The 22049-nt window shown below is 36.5% G+C and overlaps 1 protein-coding gene across 7 annotated transcripts in view; it reads right to left on the bottom strand.

The window, feature by feature from the left end:
- The window catches only part of COP1 (COP1 E3 ubiquitin ligase), a 264376-nt gene that overhangs the window by 171811 nt on the left and 70516 nt on the right, over nucleotides 1-22049 (bottom strand). For all 7 annotated transcript variants that reach the window (XM_035010743.1, XM_035010740.1, XM_035010739.1 and 4 more), the window contains one exon: nucleotides 6378-6435. In XM_035010743.1, the coding sequence (XP_034866634.1) occupies nucleotides 6378-6435 (58 nt within the window). The remainder of the gene's footprint in view (nucleotides 1-6377; nucleotides 6436-22049) is intronic.

The raw sequence follows: 22049 nt of genomic DNA, 5'->3' as shown, positions 1-22049 counted from the left end.
TATTGAGTCCTAAGAAAACATCTGACAAACTCAAAGAGAGGGATGTTCTACAAAATAAATAACATACTCTTCAAAAATGTCAGTGTAATGTAAGACTGAGGAACGATAAGGGTTTTAAGGAGATTAGAGAAGCATGACAACTAAATGCAACAAGTGATTGTAGATTAGTACTGAACAAGGAAAGTTTTATCTTTTTGCTAAAAAAGAGTATTTATTAATGGTATTAATGGCAAAACTGCTGAAATTTAAATAAGTTATCTCAAATAATATTAATGTTAATTTCCTGATTTTGCTAATTATACTAAGAATATATAATAATTCTAAAGCAAACTCAACAGGTACTTATAAAAATCCAGGGGTATAAAATATTTGTTTCTGGCTTCACTTACATTATACTGTTAACACATTTTTCAATTCAACTATAAACATTTTATTTAAGAGGAGCACCTGGGTGGCTCAGTCAAGCATCTGCCTTCGGCTCAGGTCATGATCCCAAGGTCCTGGGATCGAGCCCCAAGTCGGGCTCCTTGCTCAGCGGAGAGCCTGCTTCACTCTCTCTCCCTCCCTGCCTGCCATTCCCCCTGCTTGTGCACACGCTCTCTCTTGCTCTAATAAATAAATAAAATCTTAAAAAAGAATTTTTATTTAAGAGTAATAAAATCCTGTAGCTGTACCATAGTTTCTCTAGGTATTCTGATTGGGAGTATTTATTTTCCCAGAATTTTTACCTATATAAATAATACTGGCATATAATCTTCACACAGTACTTTGACTTTTCTTATAATAAATTTCTATCCATATAATGATGAACTCACATTTTCAGCTTCCGTCTTACGTATACATTGCCAAATACTCTTCCTGGACTACCAACTCTCTTCCCTTCCCTTTCCCTCTCCCAAACTCACGCACAACCACACACAGCAAGAAGTATTTCCAATTTTGAAAAGTTCTGAACCATATCTATTAGGTGACTCCTTTGGAACCTTGTATTACTTCATATTTTGTTTTATTATTTGGGAAAGTGAGTATTATTTCATATGTGACCCGGCCATTTGAATTTTCACTTTTTTTGAATTTTCACTTTTTTGAATTTTCACCTTTTTTGAATTTTCACTTTTTTTTTTTTTTACCATTTTCTCTTTTTTTTACCCTATTTGGAGCTTTCATCAAAAAGATGAAATGGATATAAAAAGTTTTCATTATTTTGAAGCAACTAAACCAATTACCTATCATACTTAAAATACCTTTCCTAGTTTTTTAAAATATTGTTCATTGTTAAAATTCTGTTTATGTAAGATATAGCCTTCTTTCTTAATTTCTACAATCCTGTTAGTATTTATCTCATTATTTAGCTGATTTAGACCCTCACAGTAAGTGGTTTTCCACAATGGTTTGGTTTCCTGGCTATCGCAACACCATTTACTTAATCCCCACTCTCCCCACTGATCTGCGTAACCACCTTTACCACAGGCTAATAAATTCTTCATTACCTTTCAGTTCGATTTTAAATTTTACTGTGCTCCTTTTGTTACAGCAGTCTTAGAATACATTTTAATAATTTACTGGGTAAATGCCCTTGTGATTATTATACCTCTGAATCCATTCATCCTACTAATGAACTTTAAAGTCGGTCACACTCCCTGCACGCTTAAAAAATATTGAGATTTTTATGGAATCACATTAAATTAATAATTATGGCAACTGGTCTATTCAAATTGTTCTATAATTACTTTAATCTCAATATTTTTAATTTTTCTTGAAAATTATATATTTCATTAAGACTCATTTTAATAGTATGCATAAGCACTGTCTAAATTATTACTTTTTTTTTTTTTAAGATTTTATTTATTTATTTGACGGAGAGAGACACAGCGAGAGCAGGAACACAAGCGGGGGGAGTGGGAGAAGGAGAAGCAGGCTTCCCGCGGAGCAGGGAGCCTGATGCGGGGCTCGATCCCAGGACCCTGGGATCATGACCTGAGCTGAAGGCAGACGCTTAACGACTGAGCCACCCAGGCGCCCCTAAATTATTTTAATCTACTACGTATTATAAGTCAATTTCAATTATATATTGAAACATTTTATATGACCGCTTTCTTTATTTGTCTCCCTCTACACTCACCATCTTAAGACTTTTCCCAGCTTTGGGGCACCTGGGTGGCTCACTCAGTTAAGCGTCCGTCCACTCTTGGTTTTGGCTGGGGTTATGATCTCAAGATCGTGAGACTGAGTCTCACATCGGCTCCACGCTCAGCATGGAGTCCGCTTGAGATTCTCTCTCCCTCTCCCCATGCCCCTCCTGCTTGTGTACTCTCTCTGTCTCTCTCTCTCTCCTGCTCTCTAAAATAAATGGATAAATCTTAAAAAAAAAAAAAAAAAAAAAAAAACCGGGGCGCCTACGTGGTTCAGTCATTAAGCATCTGCCTTCGGTTCAGGTCATGATCTTAGTGTCCTGGGATTGAGCCCCGCATCGGGGTCCCTGCTCGGGAAGCCTGCTTCTCCCTCTCCCACTCCCCCTGCTTGTGTTCCCTCTTCTGCTGTGTCTGTCTCTGTCAAATATATAAAAAATAAAATCTTAAAAAAAAAAAAAAAACAATAAATGGGGGCACCCTGGTGGCTCAGTCATTAAGCGTCTGCCTTCGGCTCGGGTCATGATCCCGGGGTCCTGGGATCGAGTCCCACGCCTGGCTCCTTGCTCAGCAGGAAGCCTGCTTCTCCCTCTCCCTCTCCCACTCCCCCTGCATTGTGTTCCCTCTCTAGCTGTATCTCTGTCAAATAAATAAAATCTTAAAAAAAACAATAAATGTATGTCCTTTGATACAAAGAATAAAGTGAGACAAGTACCTATTCAACAAAGTTTAACTGGTCTCATTCAAAAAAAAACAAAACACAAAGTCTTTATAACGGCCTAAGAAAGTCATGTGCCAAGTGGCCTCTGTTAAGTTTTATCTCATTTCTACTTTTCTCCCCACTGATTACTCCTCTCCAGCCACAACAGACTTCTCAACTATGTCAGGCATACTCCTACCTCAGAGCTCATTTACTTCTTAACCCTCTTCCCAGAACTTGGGAATCCCAGCGATACTCACATGGGCTTGCTCCCTCACCTCCACTTTGTTCAAAGGTAGTCTACTTTTATTACTGTAAGTATCTCTCCTACTAGACTGGAAGCTTGGTTACAGCAGAAGTCTTTGTTTTGTGTTTGTTCAATCATGTATCCCCAGAGTCTGTAATAGTGCCTGGTATATAGCAGGTATTCCAAAACATAAATACATAAATAATTTAAAACATTTTTAAAAATCTCTTGGTTGAATAAATGGGTATTTAAAAGCATAGGCTCTGAAGCCATAATGCCTGAGTTAAAATCTCAGCACCCTCCTCTTACGAGTTATGTTACCTTTAGCAACCTCCTTAACTTCCGTATGCCACAGTTTTCTCCTCAATAAAATAAAAAATAATAGCAATAGTACTTACCTCAGAGGGAAGTTCGGAGAATTAAAGTGGGTAATGCATGTAAAGTACCTTAATTACTTTAATGTTCATGAACAGTAAGTGTAAAATAATGATGACTAATGACTATTATTACTACTTCAATTCATTCTTGAGATATACTTCAAAATCTACCATGTTTAAGTTTTAATTATATCACACAAATTATTACTACTTTGGGAAACTATCACTTTTCTTTATGTGAAAAATGTTATCTTTTATGCTTTTCTCCTTGAGTCCTATTTTGGTAATGCACTTTTCTTTCTTTTGTTCTTGTTTTAGTTTTTGTTTTTGCTATATTCTTTAGTATTCTTACATTTGACAGGCTTATCCTCAACTATTCCTCTATTTTCAATCCTTTTTGTGTCAATTTGCTTTAAGTCTCTCTGTTCTAAAGAACATAGCTAGAAATGAAGGGTAGGCCCTCAGCACAGTATGTCCTATCAGTTCTATCCCATAAACACTAGTAGGATTTCCTCCTCAACAACTTCCCTGTCCTCCAGTAGATGCTAAGGTTGGAGTCATCCAGGAGACCCAGACTTTGTCACCCTTAGGCACACTTCACACTCTCATGTTAGGCAGCCTTCCTAAGTATTTTTTTAATCCTCTATAAATTCTTTTAAGTTTTCAGTGTGAGGATAGTAATAGGTCAATGGGATTTCTGGTGAGTGAAGGTTGGAGAGAGATTAACACACTGATTGGCTTAGTATACTATCTCAAACCAGAAATCTCTTTACTACATGATAATATCAAGTGCTGCTCTAAAAAGTAAAATAAACCAAAAAAAAAAAAAAAGCTATTATTACTTTTCTTTTTCACCCAGATTCAACTTCTATTGTTTCTAGCTCACTGCTAGAAATTCAATTAAATATTATGTAAATGGCAATTACAGAAAAACCTTTTCTTGTTCCTCTATGAAGAGACTGTCAATGCCCTGCAGCCAAAGACCAACAGAAACACACACCTGTAGTTGAACAAGTTTTAATTACTGCTCACTGCAACAAAGAATATAACACAGTATGGGTAAGAGAGAGGTATCTCAGTTAAGAGCCAACTTATAGGATACAGGCTCATGTTAAGTGTTTGGGGGAGGGTTGTGGATGGGATGCTTTCAAGAAGTGGGGGTAATTCTGTGGTTGAGTATCTAGAAGGATAGAACACTACAGTAAAACTAAAGTTGTAAATAGTAAAGCAACAGCAATTGCTCATATTAGCCAGGACATTAGTGTCTTTGGTATTTTGGGGGGCTTGCATGGTGACTTTGTTTTTATATGTGCTTAGACAGTTTATGAAGTGACCTTATATTTGTTTTACTTCATCACAGTCACAGAATGGATTTATCTGATGTTGATGTTTTGTGAGATTAGAGTCAAAAGGAAAACAGCAAGGTCCAACTGTGAATACAAAGCTGTTTCCAGATTCAAAGACTACTTTTCCCTCTCAAGTTTTTAAGGTATGTTTCAACTTAATGCTTTATAATTTCTCCTGATATATCCCATTATGTCTTATAAAAACAAGATCAGGCGCCTGGGTGGCTCAGTTAGTTAAGCGACTGCCTTCGGCTCAGGTCATGATCCTGAAGTCCTGGGATCGAGTCCCGCATCCGGTTCCCTGCTCCACAGAGAGTCTGCTTCTCCCTCCTACCCTACCCCCTCTTGTGCTCTCTCTCTCAAATAAATAAATAAAATAAAAACCCTTAAAAAAAAAAAAAAAGAAACAAGAAGATCTGGTGTTTTCACTGTTGTTCAGAAAGAGATGCGAACTAATCTATGAACTTAGTATAATAGGCCAAATACATGCATGCATTTGAAGATAACACAGGATGTTCAGAGTAGTTATACCAACTAACCATGAAAGCAATAGAAGTGGTCATCTAAGTAGTGGGATAAGGAAAACACAAACAAAAGCTGCATGATCCAAAAGAATTTTCTTTTCACTTTGATAAAAATAACCACACTACACATAAAGTGAATATACAAATGAACATGCATTTAAAAACACGTCATTGTTTCCCTCTTACTATGAAGGATAATATTAGGACAATTTCTACAATCTGAATAAGATACAGGGATTAGATAATAGCATTGTATCCATGTTAACTTTTTGAATTTTAAAATTATATTGTGATTACGTAACAATACCCTTGTTTTTAAGGAAATACACACTAAAGTATTTAGAGGTAAAGGATCATTATGCCTGTACCTAACTTAAACAATGCAGAGAAGAAAATTTATGTGTACATAAGCAAAAGAGAGAATGAGAATTAACAAAAAAATGTGATCAAATGTTAACTTTGAGACAATCTAGATAAAGGACATAAAGGAATTCCTTTTACCATTTTGGTTATTTTTCTCTAAGTCTGACATTATTTCAATATAAAAAGTCAAAAAAAAAAAAAAAAAAAGTCCAGCCTCAAAATTAGATTTGACAAATATCAGCATCCCCAAGTTAAAGATGGAGAAAGTAAAAGTCAAAACAATCATACAATTAATTAGAAGAGAGGTGAAGCTGAAGTTTATTTTACTCAAATCTGTAGTTTACTTCTCACAGAAAAGGTTAACATTTCAACATAATGATGAGTGATTCATCAATAGATTATAAAGATCCCTGAGAAAAACAATGTGCTGATTATTCATAATTTCATCTTACAGTATTTCCTTCCTCTCAAGGTCTCATGTTACTAGCATTCAAAAAAAATGTTTTTGACTCTTCAATGAGCACATAAATAGCTGTTTATGCATCAGAGCTATCTAAGTCCCAATCAATGCCACAGCACTCAAAACAGTTATGTTTGTGACAGGACATTCCAGTAAACTAATCTATGACTTTAAAACTCAGATGTTATATTCATTGTACCAGGAAAGCATACTGCTAAATATATCATTTACCTGAGAACTGCCACTGAAACCAGGAGGTTGGCTGTATTCTGTAGAATCAATAATACTACTGCAAAATGAAGAGAGAAAAATATGATTTCAGTGTTTACATTATTCTAGCAACAGAAAAAGTAAATCTAAAATACATCATATCTAAATCCAATATTTCTAATTTCTAAGCAAAGAAAATATTTATTGCCAATAATTTAGATACCAAATAAATGCATAACCCATAAACAATCAGCAAATAAACAATTTATAAACCCTTCACCCCATCACCTTAAACAAACACACCATGAAAGAATATCAATAGGAAATAATCACAAAACAAGTGTATACAGAAATGTATCTGCTTCAATTTCATTTTCAGATAGGAACACTATTTAAGGAAAAAAGGACTTAAGAGTATTAGGAAAAGAGCACAAGCAAGCAATCAAAGTTACAGTTAAGAGGTCCTGTTATGCCACTAAAAAGTTATGTGTCCTCAGACACATACTTTGTAACCACTCCGTTTCCTCATCTTCAAAGTGAGATGAGTGGGGACTATCTCTAGATTATCTAGAGTCCCTTCCAGGTCCAAAATGTTACGATAAACATCTCATGTGAAGGAAAATTACCAAAGGAACAGAATAAATGATAAAATACCAATAATCTTTTTTTCACAATCCAATACCTATACACTAGTTTTCTCTACCTGACCAAAAACATAATCTGCTTTCTGCATTGGTTCTTTTTATTTGGTTGTAACGTCTCTGCATTTTCCTACATAGGTTTAGAAAAATCTCTGAAACTATGTTTTTTTCCTATTAGTTCTATCTTTACCATGCCTATATTCTTCTCATCTTTAAATAAATTAGCCTATGAAGACCATTAAAACCTGAAAATGGCAAAACATGTATCAACCATGATAAACCAGTTATTTACATTTTTAAAAATTCTCCTTCCCTATTACCACTACAAATAATATTTAATATTGTCTACCCTAATGAAATTTAGGCAAGTGAAGGTATGGATTAAGTTGTCTATACACAAAATCATTCTTTAGTATTCAAATAACCCCAAAAATTATAACATGAGAGGCATTCTTAAGGGTACACAGAGTGGGTGTGAATTTTACCCTTGAGCAGCTAAATGACTCTGGGCAAGTTGTTCATCTTATTTGATCTCTAGTTTCTCCATCTATTAAATAAGGAAGAGACTTCAGAGAGGTGTGAAATTCAAAAAAGTATGTTCTCAGTATAATTCCAAAAAAAAAAAATGGTAAACATTTGATATACTTTACCCTCTATTAATACAAAATTAGTCAATAAAACACAACCTCACATTTTAAAAAGTAAAAAAAAAAAAAAAGTACAATAAATCAGATGGAACTGTCCTCACGATAGTCTTAAAAAACGCAACACATACTAAAAAAAGATCTTAATTCCTTGTGTTTGTAACTGTTCCTACAGTAAGGCTCAATTATACAAGAAAGAGCCTTCAAAGCACTTAGACTACAAATTAAAGAATTAACACAATCTTGTAATGGGTTGCTTTATGGGAAATATAACAAATGATCACTGTCCTTACACAGAGTCATGCACTGGCATGACTAGATCATGTGCTACTTTTAGTATACTCCATCTAGGGACTAACAAGACTAAAAATGAAAAAACATGCAATCAAAATCTCTCTATCCGGGGCGCCCGGGTGGATCAGTTTAAGTGTCTGCCTTCGGCTCAGGTCATGATCCCAGGACCAAGCGCCACGTCAAGCAGGGTCTCAGGCATCGGGCTCCCTGCTCAGGAGGAAGTCTGCTTCTCCCTCTCCCTCTGCCTCTGCCCCTCTCTCTCTGTCTCTCAAATAAATAAATAATAAATCTTTTAAAAAACCAAAATCTCTCTGTTCCTTTTACTAATGAAATCTAATCCCCTAGCATTTTTATAAACATTAATAAAATTATGTAGCTACATATTTAGAAGTCAGTAGAATACAGCATTTATTTCTTATGGTATTATAATTCAGATTTGATTGTAAGCCTGAATAATGATATTGATATATCAGTGTCTACAGTGAGATAACACTACATACCAAATACATATTTTTAAAAATACCCATCAATTTAGAAAAGAAATTGAAATTACAGGTTTTAAATGGTATTTTATTAATAATGACACAGTTTGAAACTTATGTTCTATCAGATCTTAATCTTATTCACTAGGGAAAATTTATTGATGCATACAAAGACTACAACAGAAGAAATCTGAAAAACAAACCTCCTTAATTATTCTCTATAAAATGTGTGTTGTATACAAAGTAACATAAGTAGAAGAAAATATTAAAAAGCACTGACGGTCTGGGTCCTCTTGATTCTGGTGCTATACCACTTCTTAACTCTAAGTCAGCCACAGTCACCAGATGGTAATGACAACAATGACAGAAGCACTATTATGTACTAGGCACTGACCTAAACCATTTAAACCCTCTTAACTCTAAGGTAGATACTATTATCATTCCCATTTCTCAAATCAGGCACAGAGAGATTATGTATTTGGCCCAAAGTAACAAAGTTAGCCAACAGCTGAGTTAGGATTCAAACTCATGCAGTTAGGCTCCAGAACCACCATGCTATAATATCTATATTCCCTAGGCACATCATGTTCTCTAACTGAAAAGGGGGGAAATCTCCTGGATTAGTTCACCCCAACTCACAGACATAATGTAAGGAGAAAAGTAAAGAATAGCAACCTATGAATATGAAAGAGAAACTATTATTTAAAATAAATGTCATTAAAGTTATAAAACTTTAATAAAAACATTATAACAGCAAGGTCAAGAAGAAAATTTCAGCGTAGTGACTAAAACTGATTTAAGAATAAATACACTTTAATCAAGACGGGGAAAATGAGTTGATAAAAAAAAAAGAAATCCCAATGTGTTCACTGGGAAAATGAGGAGCTTAGCTAAAAACATAAATGAAAACTAGGCAGCGTTAACCTGAATTACAAGGGAAATTCACAGCTGTGCAACTAGATGTCACACAACTACTCTCACTCAAACATTTGCCTCCAAAAACAAAGGTATATTTCATAATTAAAAGGCAGACTAGTAAGTCAATTTCACATAGAAGCTATATCCATAATGAATAAGTAGCTTAGAGAAAATAGTGGTTCATTCTTGGTAAAAATACTAGATGACTACCTTCTGATTGGGCTTTTATTTGAAAAAGATGGTTCACATTTAAATTACCAATAGATGCATTAACTAATTAAATTATAGAGAATTTTTTATTCTGTGAGCAAACTACAGCATATTAAGATCATTTAAGGCCGGGGCGCCTGGGTGGCTCAGTTGGTTAAGCGACTGCCTTTGGCTCAGGTCATGATCCTGGAGTCCCGGGATCGAGTCCCGCATCGGGCTCCCTGCTCAGCGGGGAGTATGCTTCTCCCTCTGACCCTCCTCCCTCTCACGCTCTCTCTCTCTCTCTCATTGTCTCTCTCGCAAATAAATAAAATCTTAAAAAAGAAAAAAAAAAGATCATTTAAGGTGAACATTAGGGGCACCTGGGTGACTCAGTCGGTTAAGCATCTGCCTTTGGCTCAAGTCATGATCCCAGGGTCCCGGGGACTGAGCGCCGCATCAGGCTCCCTGCTCAGCGGGGAGTCTGCTTCTCCCTGTCCCTCTGCTTCTTCCCCTCCCCACCTTGTGCTCTCTCTCTTTCTCTCTCTCTCTCAAATAAATAAAATGTTTTTTTAAAAATCATTTAAGGCTGAACATTAAAAAAATAAATGAGGGTTTTAAATAAATAAGGAAACTGTATGGACAAAAAATTGCTATGTACACACATGAAATTAGACTAACTGCTGCTATTCATTTGTTCTTTCATTTGTCTCAATTTAAGACAGAGAAGAATAAGCCTCTACATTTAATAAACTATATGAGGCTAGAGCCAAAACCTGTTCCCTTGCAGTATTTTACATAAAAGTATTAAACCAGTCCCCCAAAACAAAGCATGCTAAGCAACATGTAACCTGAAAATAATTTGATTTACAAATTTTAATGATTAATTAAAATCAAATACGGTTTTAATTACTTTTTTTTAAGATTTTATTTATTTATTTGACACAGAGAGAGCACACAAGCAGGGGGAGCTGCAGGCAGAGGCAGAGGGACAAGCAGACTCCCTGCTGAGCAGGGAACCTGATGCAGGGCTTAATCCCAGGACCCTGAGATCATGACCTGAGCAGAAGGCAGATGTTTAACCGACTGAGCCACCCAGGCACCCCTATGGTTTTAATTTCTTAAAACAATAAAGTATGCCACTATTTTATTTCCTTTCTACCATGGCAGTAATCCCTAATATTATAAACACATAAGAACCAAATTACTTGCTTTTCTCAAAATAATGTTTTCTGTCAGTTACTTAAAACAGGTTTTTCTCTGCTACATCAGAGTGATCATATCATTTCTTTTATATAAGAACTGAAGTGTTGAATTCCAAATTAATGGTAAATCTCATTTACTAAAAAACTAAAACTCCTGTGGGCCCCACTTCTGCAGACACCTCAAGAGACTAGAAATCAGTCTTAATGTTTGTTTTTCCTTTCTGATTCTACCAAACCCTTTAACATTTGACACAACTATTCAAACAAATCATCCAATATCAATGTGACTCATCTGTCTACTAACATCTATTGAGTGCTTACTATGTGCCAGGCATTATTCTCATTTCTCTAATGTATTATCACATTTAATCATTGAAGACAGGTATTGTCCTTATTTTACAAATGAGAAAACTGAGGTGTACAAAAGTTAATAAACTAAGATCAAACTGCTCATAAGTTGTAGAGTTGAAATTTGAACCCAGACTGTATAATTCCAGAATCCTTAAGGAAGACTGCCAAAATGACATACATTTTCTCTTCTTGAAGAATATCACTGCCCTCCCACTTGTGAACCAAAAGTTTCTATTTATCTTCTTTTCTTCTTTTATTCTCAACTTTGTGATGACTTCCAAAACTCTTTCACCTCCCAAGGTTTAATGAGCTCTAGAGTAAGGATGCTTGCATTAAAATACTGGTTATGCCACTAATCATGTGATACTGGGCAAATTACTTCATCTCTAGGACGCAACTCCCTCATCTGTACAATGAAGAGGATAAAAAAACCTACTGCACTGCATCTGTTCTGAGAGTTATATGAGATAGCACGTGTAAATTACAAAACGGTCCCTAACACACAGATATCACTATGATAGTTCTAACTTTTATAAATAAATACAGTTCTCTAAGACAGTAATAATTTCTTGATTTTGATGCAAAATCCAACTGAAAATTAACAGGAAACTTTTTCTAATACACTGTCTCAGACTCCCACTTTGTTAGGCTAAGTGCTGTGTTTAACCACTTTATATTCTACTACTATTTTCCAGTAAGGGGAAATAGTTCACAATTTAGTTATAATTCACAGAGGAGAAATTTTTAATTATCAGATGATACAGGTACCATAAATGTTAGTGTTACAAAACCCCAGTTATCTGAAAAAAACTTAGAAAAGGCTTTTAAAGCAAAGAAAGCAGAAAAAGCATTCCAAAAACTTAAGATTCAAAGGTAGAGGATCTGGAGAATGGGGGAAATATGCTAGGACTTGGGTAGGGGAAAGACAGTAAATAGCAGAAACGAAAAATGGTAATAACACATAAAATGTCGTGCTTTATTCAATTATCCTTATATCTAAAACAGGGTTACCATGTATTCCGACAGTTTTCCCAGCCTCTCCCATCCCAGACCTCCCACAATCAAGGTATACCTAAAATAATCAAAGAGGTGGAAAGTTCCCTCTATGACTAACCTGACAAAACAAAAAGCAAGAGGATCTAATCACAGTATATGAATGGAATCAACAAGGAATGATTGGTATATATGAATAATTTGCTTCCGACCCAAAGACTTATTTTAACTTTCCTGGTTCTCCCAAGTCCAGAAACTTGATTTCAGGTGTTTTAAGACATTATAGAAAGATATGTAACTTTACAGAATTGAGAGTAAAATAGAAATCTTTACCTTATCCTCTCCAAAAGATGAAATAAGCTAAAGAGATAAAACTTTAGTATTAAATATTTGAGCTTTCTTTTACGAAAAAAATCATATCTGATTTAAAGATTTACTTAGACACATCTCAATAATACAGACATATTCACTACCTACTAAACCAATGTTTACATATTTTTAAAGTATGATCCCCCAAACCTGCATTTAAATCTCTGGGAACCACCTCAGACCTAATGATGAGATTTGGGGGTAGGGTTCGAAAATCTTCATTATGGGGCACCTGGGTGGCTCAGTCGTTAAGCGTCTGCCTTCAGCTCAGGTCATGATCCCAGGGTCCTGGGATCGAGCCCCGCATCAGGCTCTCTGCTCAGCGGGGAGCCTGCTTCTCCCTCTCCCACTCTGCCTGCTTGTGTTCCCTCTCTCACTGTCTCTCTCTGTCAAATAAATAAATAAAATCTTTAAAAAAAAAAGAAAAGAAAAGAAAATCTTCATTACAAATAAGAATCTTGGTGAATACACACACTGGAACTTGTCCTATTCACACCCTAGATTTCAGAACTGGAATGGATTGTTATCATCATTAAGTGGTGACAAATTATACCTCATAACAAGAACTCAAAGGTATTTTTTAAAAATCCTGAAATGCCTACATATCAAATGTAAATACCAAAGTTTCAGAGTTAAAAGCATTTTGATTATTTTAAATTTTGGAATCAAATTCTTATTTACATATTTTAAGCAGAAAAATTAATTTGCCAGCATAACTTATTTTTCGACCTAAAGCTATATAACCAAGAGAGCAGGGTTCCAGGATCTGTCATATTCACAACTGTATATCCAGTGCCTATAACAAGGTTTTATACATGTCTTATATGCCCTCCAAAACTGGCTGAGTGACTGAAGAATAAATTCTTCAGACATTCTAAATAAACTGCACAGTGGGGCGCCTGGGTGGCTCAGTCATTAAGCGTCTGCCTTCCGCTCAGGTAATGGTCCCAGGGTCCAAGGATCAAGCCCCGCATCGGGCTCCCTGCTCAGCAGGAAGCCTGCTTCTCCCTCTCCCACTCCCCCTGCTTGTGTTCCCTCTCTCGCTATGTCTCTGTCAAATAAATAAAAAAATCTTAAAAAAAAAAAAAAAACTGCACAGTTTCAGAAAAGGTTTTCATAAATTGCTAATTCTCTACTACCTATCAATTTAATGAGAAATTGCAGATGTGGGACGCCTGGGTGGCTCAGTCTGTTAAGCGTCTGCCTTTGGCTGGGGTCGTGATCCGAGGTCCTGAGATCAAGTCCAACATCGGGCCCCTTGCTCAGTGGGGAGCCTGCTTCTCCCTCTGCCACTCCCCCTGCTTATGAGCTTGCTCTCTCTGACAAATAAATGAATAAAATCTTTAAAAAAAAAAAAAATTGGGACTCCTGGGTGGCTCAGTTGGTTAAGCGACTGCCTTCGGCTCAGGTCATGATCCTGGAGTCCCGGGATCGAGTCCCGCATCAGGCTCCCTGCTCAGCAAGGACTGTGCTTCTTCTTCTGACCCTCCCCCCACTCATGCTCTCTCTCTCTCATGCTCTCTCTCTCCAAATAATTAAATAAAATCTTCAAAAATAAATAAATAAAAATATAAATAAATTGCTGATATATGAAGAGTACCCATTACATTATTGCCAAGGAAGTTTTCTACATTTTGTGTTTCCTTTTGTTTTAGCTTCAGTTGAAAATTCTGTAAGATTCTTCAATGTCCTCCATCTCCTAGGACTTTAATTTCATCTCCTTTGCATACTATAGCATAAGGTAAGGCAAGTAACTTCTTACTACTCCCAACAATAAAACAATCAAGTACTGGTTTTACTACTTCTCCCACACCATACATAAACTTCACTAAAAAACAGCAACACATTATTTCTGTTCAAAAGTCCTCGATGCAGGTATAGCAGATTTGTTAAGATCCACCTAACCTTGGAGATACAGAACAAAGTGTCAGCCTGTGTGTGGAGAATTTCCCATATTGTTACAATTCCCCTCTTTGATAAGGAAATAAAGACCAAATAAAAACTCTTTTTTTTTTTAAGATTTTTTATTTATTTCAGAGAGAAAGGGCACAAACCGAGGAGGCAGGTAGAGGGAGAGAGGGAGAATCAGACTCCCCGCTGAGCAGGGAACCCGATGTGGGGCTTGATCCCAGGACCCTGAGATCACGACCCGAGCTGAAGGCAGACGCGTAACCAACTGAGCCACCCAGGCACCCCTAAATAAAAACTCTTTAGGTTTATGTAGGAAGATTTGTTTAAGATACAGAATAAATTAGAGACATACTTGTAAGGTTAGAGTTAGACTTAACCATAAAAACATTTCAATTCCTGGGGTGCTTGGGTGGCTCAGTTGGTTAAGTGATGGGCTACTGATTTCAGTTCAGGTCATGATCTCTGGGTCATGGGATAGAGCCCTGAGTTGAGCTCTGCACTCAGCACAGAGTCTGCTTAAGCCTCTCTCCCTTGGCGCGCCTGAGTGGCTCAGTCGTTAAGCGTCTGCCTTCGGCTCAGGTCATAATCCCAGGGTCCTGGGATCAAGCCCCGCATCGGCTCCCTGCTCACGGGAAGCCTGCTTCTCCCACTCCCACTCCCTCTGCTTGTGTTCCCTCTTTCACGGTGTCTTTCTCTGTCAAATAAATAAATAAAATCTTAAAAAAAAAAAAAAAAGACTCTCTCCCTCTACCTCTCCCCCTGCCCCTGCCCCCACCGGCGAGCTTTCTAAATAAATAAAATCTTTTAAAAATTTTCAATTCCTGTATGTTAAAAAAGTTATCTCCCCAAGTAAAATAAAGCAACTCAACTAATAATAAATGCCAAAAGTACCAAGAACTTAAGCATTAATATGTGAAGATCCATTAACACCGGGTCATAATCCAGCCAAAGACCTAATATGCAAGAATAAGGAATGTGGGGGGAGGGAGGGCACCTGGGTGGCACAGTCAGTTAAGCATTCGACTCTTAGTTTTGGCTGAGGTTGTGATCTCGGGGCCATCTAAAACCACCACCCACCACCACACACACTTTTTTTCTTTTTTTATGACTGTAGGTAAATATAATTGCATAGGTAAATATAATTGTTCACTGATACAGGTGAGCTAAAGAAGAATTTCATAATCTAGTCCACAGCCATTATGAAATATCAAATTCCTTGAATTTCATTAGTTTACTCAAATTATATACAAATTCACAAGGTATTAACTCACTACCCTATGTATATATTCTTAATAATAAATAATTCTAGCATTGATAAAGTGACCCTTTGCTTTTCCTTCCTATTATACCTACATTTTGATTCAAGTGGACCTTTGTCAATAGAAACACAAATGAAAGGTAAGTCTCAAAAATATCTGTTAAAAATAGTTAGATAAAAGCAAAAGTGTCTTCCATAAAAGTCTTTTATCTCTTTTTATTTACAAACCTCCCTCTTTTATGCCACAGGAAGCCTTAATAAACAATTCAAATTTTAAACTTATAAATATGTCTTCCAAAAAAATGAATTAAATTTACAATCAACAGGAAGTCTCTTATGGGGGACGCCTTGGTGGCTCAGCTGGTTAAGCATCTGCCTTCAGCTCAGGTCATGATCCCAGGGTGCTGGGATCAAGTCCCACATCAGGCTCCGTGCTCAGTGGGGAGTCTGCCTCTCCCTCTGCCTGCCACTCCCCCAGCTTGTGCTCTCCCTCTCTCTCTCTGACAAATAATCTTAAAAAAAAAAAAAAAAAAAAAAGGAATTCTCTTATGGGTAAAAGCATTTTAAAGATCAGAGAGTCTAGGTCAGAAAAATTTTACTTAAAGTATTTCTATTATATTTATTTACTATTTTATCATAGGAAAATGAAAGTTATTCTGCAAATTTAACTCCAGTAACTATCTGGATTACATTAAAGCATATCTACCTTAAGCAGATAGAGAAGTTTAAACTAATACATTATCTGCAAACTAAGTTATCTGAAGTTCTGAAAACACAAAGGTGAGACAGTAACAATTGACAATTCTGAAATACTTGCTTAAAGACAAAGAATAAAAGCAATTATGAGACTATTATTTCTAAGATAGAAAACACATCAATGAGAAGCACTTAAAAATTTACAAGCATAATTACTCATAATGGTTTTAGAGAAGACTTAAAAATCTAAATTTTAGTTATTATTTTTCTCTAAGAATGTTTTAACCTAAAAATCATCACTGTCATTATCAAGAGGAAAATCTCAACAAACATGTTTCATTTTAGTACTTAAAGTTTGAGCTAAAGTTAAAAATTAATAACCTTTGTATCAATATATTAATGTTATATTAATATCAGATTATTAATAATCCTCTAAAAGAGTATATTAAGATAGATATGCTCATAATTGTATTATCAGATAAAAGGACCAATCCCATTTGTCAACAGGTAAAAAAGACCATGCTTGCCTACCATTCTCTAATTCACTCATAACTTGACACACATAACTATGCAACAGTAAAGTATAAACTCAGCTCACTATTAATTGTGGAGACTTTCTCCCTCACAATCTAAAGCAAAATGAAAAAGGCCCTAAAAACAGCAATCTTCAGCTTAAACTAATTCTAATAAGAGAAATTTGTAAAGGATGAAGGCCTCAAAGTGTTTAAAAAAAAAAAAATTCAACTAATTGTAAGAAGGAAAAATCACACACTCTCCCCCACCCAGAACCCCATTCCAATGAAGCCTGGCTGACAGTTTTTGTTCTGTTGTTTTTTTAAGACTGTATTAGTTTATTTATTAAGTATACTAAAGGTCAAGCTTCGATCAAAATCTCACTAACTGCGGACACGTGGATGGCTCAGCTGATTAAGCATCAGCCTTGGGCTCAGGTCATGATCCCAGGGTCCTGGGATCGAGTCCCACATCAGACTCCTTGCTCAGCAGGAAGCCTGATGCTCCCCCTGCTTGTGCACTCTCCCTCTCCCTCTCTCTGACAAATAAAATCTTTAAAAATATATATATATACATATATATATAATCTCACAAACTAATAAAAATTAAATAGAACTTGAGGTTACGTATACTTTCATTCAAAAACATATTTTAAGTACTAATACGTATAAATGCTCATATAAAAATAAAGGAGTATAAAAAAACTTAATAGTCACAAAATTACAGTACACTATGGAAAATACACAAAACTAATACACACAGCACAGAAGCCGGCACAAAATAATTAGAATTTTTTTTTAAGTGTTTAATTCTATCTCCTCCTTCCTTTCTCCCTTCAGTCTTTAGGGAAATGGTATATCAAAACAGAATAGAGTTCACCCTTGGTTGGACTCTTGAAGGGGGGGCACTTTGGAAAGGGGGAGCTATGTAAGAGATGAATCCAGAAGTTTCTAGGCAAAAGGAATAGGTATAAGTAAAGGTATTTTAACATCCTGTTTTGGGAGTTAAATTCAATTCTAAAGCACAAAAAAAGATACAGAAGGCCATGCAAAACAGTTGGATTTAAACCAACTTACATGTAGTGGAAAGTCACTGAAGGATTTTAAGCAGGAAAGAAACATGATCAGATTTCTGGCAATACAGGGCAAGAGGATAGTTAAAAGACCACTGCTAGACTCCATGTGATATGGAGGGTCTAAAGAGCAAAAAGAGAATACATAGGATATGAAAATTATAGCTAATCATGGTATACAGAAGATAAAATCCTGGGGGAAGTGGGGTAAGAGAAAACAGTTGTATGTCTTCTTCTTCTCATTTAAATACATAATCTAATCATTAACTTAGAATCTATGTAAGGGGGCGCCTGGGTGGCTCAGTTGGTTAAGCGACTGCCTTGGGCTCAGGTCATGATCCTGGAGTCCCGGGATCGAGTCCCACATCGGGCTCCCTGCTCGGCAGGGAGTCTGCTTCTCCCTCTGACCCTCCTCCCTCTCATGCTCTCTGTCTCTCATTCTCTCTCTCTCAAATAAATTAAAAAAAAAAAAAAAGAATCTATGTAAGGGATTCAATGACCAGACATATAAAGAGGTCCTCATTACAGAAGGAAATAAATGAATCAACAAAAAGGCTTTTTAAGGTAAACCTGCTATAAAAAAGACCAAAAACATTACAGTGAGGAATAAAACAAAATTGTCTTGTATTTAAATAATAAAGCTAATAATTATGGTGGAAGAAGGTTACTATAATTAGAACTACATGCTATTTCTTAAAAATAAAGAAAAATAAAGTATTGATAGTATAACATAACATGTTTAATTTCACATCTTAACCATAAGGGTCATTTCCTAAGAGTACTTTAGGGCTACGTGATTTTTCCCAAGTGTCTCTCTCAAACCTTGATATTCAAATTACTTGTTCTACGAAAATATCAAAATACCCTTTTGAAGAAAGTATTATGTTTGCCTGTTTTCCCTTCTTCAACTATTAACTAAGTTAAATCTTCCAGAACCTCATTTGACAATAGCTTTGCATAGGATTTTAGTTGTTTTCCAACAAAGGTTTCATAGATTTCATGAAATCCTGAATCTTCCGTAAGATCTGCTACTTTTTTTTTTTAAGATTTTACTTATTTGACAGAGAGAGAGAGCAGACAAAGTGGCAGGCAGAGAGAGCAGGAGAAGCAGGCCCCCAATGAGCAGGGACCCCAATGCAGAACTCGATCCCAGGACCCTGGGATCATGACCTGAGTCAAAGGCAGACCCTTAACCAACTGAGCTACCCAGGCGCCCCTGCTACTTTATCTTATAAATAAGATATTCTAGAGTCACATTAACTATGTAATTCAACTTTTTCCCTTTGTATTTTATTTTCTTTAAAACACCTGGGAATGACTCAGTCTGTGGGATGTTGTTACCCTTAAGTTTAATGCTCACTTTCTGAAATACATGGGATCTTTGTCAATGGAATACTATGTGAGTGTATGCAGGTAAGCAGAAACTGTCATCTCACAAAATATTCACTGACAATTCCCATTGTCCTATCTCTCTCATGGCAAAAGGAAAAGGTGTAAGTAAAGGTATTTTAACATCCTGTTTTGGGAGTTAAATTCAATTCTAAAGCACAAAAAAAGATACGGAAGGCCATGCAAAACCACTTCTCATCTCTTCCTCCAATAAAATCCTAATCCAAGGCACCATCTCCTCTCTTCTAGACTGTTAACTTGCTTCCTAACTTTTACCACATTTCTAATGGCAGGGGGTTGGGACAGTCTCTTCTCTATCTTCCTGCTGGGTACCCCAGTAAACATTTTAAAATCTAAATCAGGGCGCCTGGGTGGCTCAGTTGGTTAAGCAACTGCCTTCGGCTCGGGTCATGATCCCAGGGTCCTGGGATCAAGTCCCACATCGGGCTCCTGGCTCAGCAGGAGGCCTGCTTCTCCCTCTCCCACTCCCCCTGCTTGTGTTCCTGCTCTCGCTGTCTCTGTCTCTGTCAAATAAATAAATAAAAATCTTAAAAAAAATAAAATAAATAAAATAAAATCTAAATCAGATCCTGCTCAAAACTCTCCCAAGACTTTTCTTTTTTAAAGATCTATTTATTTAGGGGCGCCTGGGTGGCTCAGTCGTTAAGCGTCTGCCTTCGGCTCAGGTCATGATCCCAGGGTCCTGGGATCGAGCCCCACATCGGGCTCCCTGCTCCGCGGGAAGCCTGCTTCTCCCTCTCCCACTCCCCCTGCTTGTGTTCCCTCTCTTTCTGTGTCTCCCTCTGTCAAATAAATAAATAAAATCTTAAAAAAAAAAAAAAAAAAGATTTATTTATTTATTTATTGGGGGGGCAGAGGGAGAGGGAGAGAAAGTCTTAAGCGCACTGTGCCCTCAGGGCAGAGCCTGACTTGGGGCTCGATCTAATGACCCTGAGATCACAACCTGAGCAGAAACCAAGAGTGGGATGCTCAAATGACTGTAGCACCCAGGGACCCTGACTTTCTATCATATTTACACTTCATTCACGTGTTAGCTTAAATGTTACCTCCCCAGAGAAGCCTGACTATTTACAAACTAACTGGAACTACATACTATTTCCAGTCCTAATATGCCCTAATTTTTTTTTTTTTGCAAACCCCTAATATGCTTTTCTTCCTAACATACTACTTACATGCTTTGTACTACTACATCATATATTTATTTGTTTAGTATTTCCACAAGCCTCACACAGACATCTCCCAAAAGGTAAGCTCCATTAAGGGCAGAGACTTTGCCAGCTATATTCCAACAAATATAACAGGGCCTAGTGCATATCAGAGGCATTCAATAAATAGAGCCGTTAGGGCGCCTGGGTGGCTCAGTCGTTGAGCATCTGCCTTCGGCTCAGGTCATGATCCCAGGGTCCTGGGATCGAGTCCAACATCGGGCTCCCTGCTCGGCGGGAAGCCTGCTTCTCCCTCTCCCACTCCCCCTGCTTGTGTTCCTGCTCTCGCTATCTCTCTCTCTGTCAAATAAATAAATAAAATCTTTTTAAAAAATAAATAAATAAAAATAAATAAAAAATAAATAGAGCCGTTAAAGTAATATAATACTATATTATCACATGTTACTAAAACCCATCAGTGAGAGACCTGATAACAAAAACCTGGACACGATAGAAAGAAATGCTACCATTAAACAAGAGAGAGACAGGACAATGGGAACTATCAGTGAATATTTTGTGAGATGACAATTTTTGCTTACCTGCCTACACTCACACAGTATTCCACTGACAACGATCCCATGTATTTCAGAGACTGAGCATTAAACTTAAAGGTAACAATATCCCACAGACTGAGTCATTCCCAAGTGTTTTAAAGAAAATAAAATACAAAGGAAAAAAGTTGAATTACATAGCTACTGTGACTCTAGAATCAACTAGAACTCACAAGGATTCTCCATAAATGGTTAATGAGGAAAATATCAAACATCCCAGGAACCTTCGTTAACCAAAAGGTTCCCTGTGCCCCTTTCCCCACATATCATACTAAACTAGATCCACCATAGCTTTCCCGAACTGACACAGGTTTCGAAGACTGGTGTAATCTCTTGTACTGGCACTGAACTGCCTGATAATTCACATGTTATCCCAAAACTGTTTGTTTGAAAAGCTTCCACTGGGCCATTATCCTAAATGGATTAGTAAGTTAAAAACATGTAAAATTGCTTACTTTGAACACTTCAAGCAAAAATTTCAAATTCCAATTTTAGGTAGGATAGATTTCATCAACTAGAACTTCAAAGTTAGAAGGAACCACAGACATTTATTGTACTTCACAAATACTTACTGAAGGAGGCCAGTCACTACTGCTACTCTAAAACCTAGGGAAACAATCACGAGCAAGACAAAATAATCCCTGTTCTAACAGAGCATATAGAAGAGAAGACAAATTAACAACACAGAGTAATGAAGAAAATACCAAAGTTTTTAGGGGAAAAGCCCAGGGTTTTACTTTATCAAATTTCTCCCTAATATTACCTACCATTTCATGTTCTCAAATTGCAGATTTTTAAGGTCATTTGATTTTAACTCACAAGATATTTAAAGCTACTATTATTTCAAGAAATTCACCAAACTTTTAATCCAACAGTGAATTCATAATATTACAATATTCTGCTGTTTGTGGCATGAAAATTCAAAGCATTAAGGAAACAGATGGTCCATCTGAATCTCATTTCTAGATCATGACCAAAAGCAATTTCTCAG

This window comes from Mirounga leonina, unplaced genomic scaffold, assembly GCF_011800145.1.
Source record: "Mirounga leonina isolate KUSES-001 unplaced genomic scaffold, KU_Mleo_1.0 Mir_154, whole genome shotgun sequence".
Taxonomy (NCBI): domain Eukaryota; kingdom Metazoa; phylum Chordata; class Mammalia; order Carnivora; family Phocidae; genus Mirounga; species Mirounga leonina.
The sequence above is the reverse complement of the archived record's forward strand: the minus strand, read 5'-3'. Positions and strand labels throughout refer to the sequence as shown.